The sequence below is a fragment of the Mercenaria mercenaria genome, chromosome 14, assembly GCF_021730395.1.
Source record: "Mercenaria mercenaria strain notata chromosome 14, MADL_Memer_1, whole genome shotgun sequence".
Taxonomy (NCBI): Eukaryota; Metazoa; Mollusca; class Bivalvia; order Venerida; family Veneridae; genus Mercenaria; species Mercenaria mercenaria.
This window is the reverse complement of record NC_069374.1, coordinates 994,044-1,000,959: the sequence shown is the minus strand read 5'-3', so window position 1 is coordinate 1,000,959 and position 6,916 is coordinate 994,044. Positions and strand designations below refer to the sequence as shown.

The window sequence follows — 6,916 nt, the reverse complement described above, 5'->3', positions numbered from 1 at the left end:
ATCAGGTTCCAAGCTGTTTGCTACTCTGACAATATTTCTTCCAGTTTTGGAGCAAATTGAATGAACTTTACAATTTTAGCAGACGACATTTCCAGCAGACGACAATTTATCTAGTATCCTAAAGGTTAAACAGACATTGCAATCAAACAGATGATGTGCACATGAATGAACTTTTGTTATGCTTTAACGTGTACATTGTATTTGTATTTGGTCGGTTTGTATATACATTATATAAGTGGCATTAAATCTTGTTATCAGTCGAATGATTCATCTACATTTTTAATCAATACGTAATTTTCAAGTCAAAGTTTCATGCATGTGTGGTATCGAACTATTGGTGTTCGGTATATCCCTGTTGAGGTGTTCTATATAATGAACTGTCCTTTACCACATTCTGAATCGATATTTGAACAGTATAAAACTGGTGAAATAAATAGACCGCATTTCATATACGAGTACAATGTACATGTATATGTAGAGAAAGTGTTCGAGGTGTTGAATATTTGTTCGTGCTTTTGCACAGATATACGGAGAAATATGGCATATTTTACAGCAAGAATACTTATACTTGTAAGTTTAGTTAATCGATTTCTGTCAGCGGAAATTCCAAGTGTGACTATAAGACTAGGGACAATAAGTGGAGAAACTAAAAGTGTGATATTTCAAAATAAATCGTATGAAGTTGACAGATATCTCGGCATTCCATATGCTAAACCTCCAACTGGAGAGCTGAGGTTCAGAGAGCCGGAGCCGTTTGGCCCATTTCCTGAGCCGTACAGTGCTACAGACTTCGGACCAGCATGTCCACAAGCTACAGTTCTTTCTAACCAGCCCGAGGAGAAGACATCAGAAGACTGTTTATTTCTCAATATTTATGTATCACGACAGGAATCTGACCAGAGATCAGGCCACGCGGTTATGTTCTTTATTCACGGCGGTGGATTTACAATGGGTTCAGGAACTATGTATGATGGTGGAGTCCTTTCTTCTGTAGGAAATGTTATAGTTGTCACCATCAATTACAGGCTGGGATTGCTTGGATTTCTAGATATTGACAATGCAAAATCATCAGGTAATTTTGGTCTTTATGACCAACGTTTGGCCCTGCAATGGGTCAACGAAAATATTGGTGCGTTTGGAGGAGATAAAAATAGGGTGACTATATTTGGGGAATCCGCAGGTTCGATAAGTGTTTCCCTGCAAATGATTTATCCGCCAAATGACGGACTCTTCAGAAGTGGTATTTCAGAGAGCGCTGCTTTAACGATGCCGGGATATTACCAAGAAAATAACATCGAAATAGCTAAGTATTTTGCCGAGAACTTGAGCTGTAGTGTTGAAGACATAAATGAAGTTTTCAGTTGTCTTCGGTCAGCATCTCCTGAACATATAATCAAAGTTGTTTCAGATGCAATGACATCTGGCGGTATGGCAAACGAAGAAAAAGTTAGTGCTGTTCCAACAATTGATGGAGAATTTATCAAAACTAATCCCGCTGACTTGTATATGAAAGCAGTAAATGAAGAGAGCGAAGAAATAAACTTCTTTCGAACACTTAAACTGATGAATGGCGTAAATGGTAAAGAAGGTGCAATATATCTTATGATGTTCGGATCAGAAAATTTGGAGGAGCTGGAGGTAACTAGGGAAGAGATGAATACACAGCATATTCCTGGTGCTACAGCAATAGTCTATGGTCAGCGAACTGTTCCTGAAGTTGTGAAACAGCCTTTGATTGCGGAGTACACGGACTGGGAAAATCCTGATGATCCCAGAAAACTTCGTGAACAAATGGTGCGTCTTTTCGGTGACATTTATTTTAATGTTCCTGCGATAGAAATGAGTCGCGTTCATTCTAATGCATCTGATGTTGACAGTTATCTATACAATTTCGTTGCTTTCCTGGACAAACATCTGCTTCCAACACCAAATTGGGTTAGCATGGCAAACCATGGGGACGAGTTAGGGCCTGTGTTTGGATACAACTTTGATTTTGCAGCATTGTTGAACATATCCAATTACACACCTCCTGAATGGGAGCTTGAGCTATCTGAAAGAATGATGACGTACTGGACAAACTTTGCAAAAACAGGGTACGACATTTATAATCATTAGTTTTTAAATATAGCGATAAAATAACAAACATTCATCAGCACGTCCTTAATGTACACATGCTTAAATTAGCATAATTAATGACAGGCACTTCTTAGGGCCTCATTTATTGAAAATATGAAGATAAGTCTATTTTGCATAAAATGGTTTGAGTTATGAAATGTATTTAACCTTTCATTTATCTTTTTGTCTCAGCGATCCGAATAAACCAACAGCAGATGCAGTATCTTCTGTAATTTGGCCAAAATATGACGTCACATCTCAGTCCTATATCAAGTTTGATAGGGAGGATTCTATTGGTCAATATTTGTTTGCAAGAGAAACCTACTTTTGGAGGAATATTGTATCAACCGTGTTCGATGCTGTGGAGCATGCGCAAACTATTTCATCACAGTGTGGGAGCAAAGACAAGCAAACATGCGACAAGGACGGCACATGTGGATGAATAAAGACTCTGAAATTATATTCAATGAAAAAAATGTACATTAACCTGACTGTAGTATAGTAGCCAGTCAAATCACATATTGTCTAAATAACAGAAACTCGTACTTCCACAGAATGATTTCCGCTTCCAAATTTGATTTGAAGAACTCAAGCATATTTATAATTGTTACATGTTTATAATCTCTATGTATTTTACAATAGGAACTAAGACGTCATTTACTTCCGATATTCAGGTGCAAAGTTCGAATCGGCTGTGAGACATCCTTTGTGATATTATTTTAGTGTTTGCTGTCGCGTACAGATATTCATTTAGTATGGTGGCATATTTCTGCCACGAGATAGTTAGGTCGACTTCGAATGCATGGTCAATATGTGAAATCAAACTCTATTGCGACCCTCTGACCTATCGCGATAATTAAAAAAGTGAGCCATGCCATGAGAAAACCAACATAGTGGGTTTGCGACCAGCATGAATCCAGACCAGCCTGCGCATCCGCGCAGTCTGGTCAAGATCCATGCTGTTCGCTTTCAAAGCCTATAGCAATTAGAGAAACCGATAGCGAACAGCATGGATCCTAACCAGACTGCGCGGATGAGCAGGCTGGTCTGGATCCATGCTGGTCGCAAACCCATTATGTTGGTTTTCTCATGGCACGGCTCAAGTTATATTGATAAAGCGAAGTTTTCTGAAAAGATTATCTTAATAGCTGAAAGTTTCTTGGAAATGTTATTGCGGAAATTTACATTAATATCTCGATATTTTTGCGTAAGTGGTTACAGGTGCTCTATTTGCAAGATAGCTATCTCGATACTTTCAGCAGTTATCTAGATATTTCGAACGTTTTTGAAGAACCTTATCTCAGTAGTCTAAAGCTACATGGAAATAAAAATCATGAAAACAATAATTTATTGCAATAATGTTTTCAGAACAATGTACAACTTTCCTGGAATGTTTAAAATATTATCGTGATACCTACCAAGTATCTCGTTGCAGTTTCAAGCACTAACGCAAAAATTTGCTCTAAAATATTTTCAGTGAACAAATAAAATATCTAGAAAACATTACTTTTTGCTGAAATGTTTTCAGAAAAATGCAAAAATTCCTTGGAAAGTTTACATTATTATCGTGATAGCTACCTAGCTATCTCGTGGCAGAATTATATCACCATAATTTACTGAGATATATTCAATAGCATTCGTGGAAAAGACGGGTTTTTTTTTCCATTTATATAGAAAGCTAATAATAATGTGTAGATGCGATTGAAATAAAAAGATTATTATCTTTACATTGAGAAACAGATATAATTTCTTTTGCAGAATAATATGGCGACCCTAAAATCACGCAATATCTCCGCTGCAGAATACGTGCATACTTCTAGTAAAAGATTTATTTACCTGTAATAAAGTCTTAATACTTAAAACTCATTCTTTTACAGATTTACATTTAGCGACATTTGGAGAACTCGTACTTATTTCTCAGTATAGGTAGCTGTCTCGGTTCTTGGTCAGGGGCAAGTAAAGTCTATCAAGCTAATCCCACCGGAACATATTGTTCGGCAAGACCAACTTGATGAAAATTTTAAAAAAATGTTTTCATGAAAAGCTCTTTCGAACTTTTTATGATTTCACTTTTTCCGTTACAGCCTTACATTTTTGGAAATGACAACCATGTAGATCGTAGATGCATTATATCTTGGATGCATAGCAATACTACTTATTTGTTAAAACGTATCGATTCTGAGGTTTTATTTTCAATGAAGAAATCATTTGAAATATTTTTATACATTCTCTATTCCTGTTTTATTTTGAATTAATGCAACTTTTAATTAAGCTAGAATAATATCAGTTTCCTATTAATATTGTTCTTGTATTTAATAGTGTCATTATTGTGGTCAATAATTATGTTTCGCTTTGACTGTGGATTTTTGGAGAATATATTTGTATATACACGTCCATCCGTACACTATTATAGAGTTACGATTTGAGGGACTGCCTTTCTGGAACATACGTTTTCCTGTTAGATATCCTTGGGTGTCTATTCAGTCATTCATGCGGGTAATAAAGCATTTTTTTTAATCTCAGAATCGTATTGAGATATTTATATGGTAATTAATAAAATATTTACTATTGAAGAGGCAAAAAAAAAAAAGAACAGAAACGAAACTACCGAGAAAAGGAAATATTTAGGTATTTTAAGCAAGATCTTTACATTTAAAAAAATGAAATTGCAAAAGGCTGTCAATTTAGTGGTAGAAAACATAAATATGAGAAATACTTGTCGGTTTAATGGATTTTGTAAACATTGAATAATATCGTTTTCTAATCTATAATTAATGACTGTACTGTACTTAGACATTACATATCAAAATACTAAATCAGTTTTGAAAAGTACCAAAACTAACATATTTCAAATCTTATTAAGTATTTTAGAAGGTATGAATAATACTAAACATAAAAAACAAATACTAAATATAAAACTCTCAGGAAGATACTGAGTGCTTTCTAAATGACACTAAGATTTTGCCATAGAAATGATTTATACGTTTTTTTAAACTCTGAATCTAAAAACATGACGAAATTTCTGAGAAGTATTATCTACACAGTTGTAGACAGTGTTGTTACAGGAATGACATTCAAGGTCTTGATTCCCGTCTGCTTAGCTCAATAGGGAGAGAGCAGATCTACGGATCAGGGGGTCGTGAGTTCGAGCACAGACACTTGGGGATCGAACTCTATCCATCCCACTCTCCTCCGCCCCTGGTTAAGTTCAGCCAATAATTTTTAGCATTTTACCATGTATTGCGCATAGGCGACAATCATAAAACGCATTTTGTAACATTTCAGAGTGTTTTAAATGTATTTTTACGATCAGTGCTCTCAATACCACTAGAGTTGAAACATCGCTTTGTGTAGCGTATGTCATAAATCGTGTACCAAAACTACTACGCTTTGATAAAAATATCTGTCCAAGGTGCAAACAAACAGTTCCGCTATGTAAACAAACCTCGTGTATTGTACAATTTATTTAACCTGTCAAAAACTTGTTCCCGGCTTTCATTATATTCTGTTTACGCATACATAAGATTAACATTAAAGCCAGAAACATGTTTTGACAGGTCAATAAAATAGTACAAAATAACACTTGCTGAAGCGATAATCCGGTATAATGGGCGCATTCGGTTTACAAACCCGTGTAACTGACTAGATCACTCGAGTTCACCTGAGTGACACGAGTAACAATTGTAGTCCGAACGCTTTATCGAGTAACTGAACGTTACCTATATGCTAACAGTTTAAAGGCTTCTGAGCTGTAACAATAATAAAGAATGGTTGCTACTTTTGACACATAATGACTTCATTTTCCAAAATAAACAGCTATTAAGACGAGACAGTATCACTCGTATCAGAAATTATGTTGAATTAGTGGATTACTGTTAATTGATTACATTGCCGCTGCGTGTACACGCCTGGTAAACTACAGAGCTACCTCTTTAAGAGGTATACGGTAAACTGCTCTGCCGCAGCTTCCGAGGTAGTGCACGTCGTGATAAAAGAACATAAACAAAGGTGAGTGTCATCATATTTTTTGCATTTTTACAAGCAGTGTATCGAATATCGAAAGTCTGGGAATGGTAGGCGATGTAGATATGATTTAACTTTACAGAGAACTTTAAGTTTGCTAATTCATTCTTAATTTGTGACCGTGGTGATGTTTACCAGCAAACAGATTTTGCAGTAAATTTGGCCATTTCGTCGTGAAAGCAATTTCATTGTCAAATATTTACATTGTAACTAATATTAAGAAGCAAACCGAGTACATAGCTGTAAAATATACAATGCATTTGGAAATAAAATATGTAACGAAAATGGTTCGGGAGTAAAGTTATTTACTTTTTATTGAGAGAGATAACTCTGTCGTGAAGGAGATAGTCATGTCGCTAAGGTGATAGCTCTGTGTTGCATGAACAGAGCTCAGTTTTCATAACATAAATGTTTTAGTATTTACTTTGGGTTGTCCTCATTTGAAATAATATAAAGTTACTGTTCCATTTGATATACATATGTATGAATTTTCAAAGTATTGCGTTTTTAAAGGTTTTTCATGAGGCTATAATTGTAAATTTTGAATAGTTTTACATTCTGTTTACTTTTTTGCTCAGATGAGTTATTGTGATTACTCGATGTCCGTCGTCAGTCATCTGTTTGTCTTTCTGTCAACATTTAGCTCGTGTATGCAATAGAGGCTGTATTTTTTGATCTTCATGAAATTTAGTCAAAATGATTGTCTTGTTTAAATCTATGTCAAGAAAGAAAATGTATTATCTGGAGTCAAAAACTAGGTGACTTTGTCAAATTAAAG

At 35.3% G+C, this 6,916-nt stretch overlaps 1 protein-coding gene across 1 annotated transcript; it reads left to right on the top strand.

The window, feature by feature from the left end:
* The first annotated feature begins 335 nt into the window (after window positions 1-335).
* On the top strand, window positions 336-4,415 carry LOC123526129 (cholinesterase 1-like). Its single transcript, XM_045305141.2, has 2 exons — window positions 336-2,093; window positions 2,308-4,415. Exons 1-2 carry the CDS (start codon window positions 373-375, stop codon window positions 2,555-2,557), a joined length of 1,971 nt encoding a protein of 656 aa, XP_045161076.2. The 5' UTR covers window positions 336-372; the 3' UTR covers window positions 2,558-4,415.
* Window positions 4,416-6,916: the final 2,501 nt, after the last annotated feature.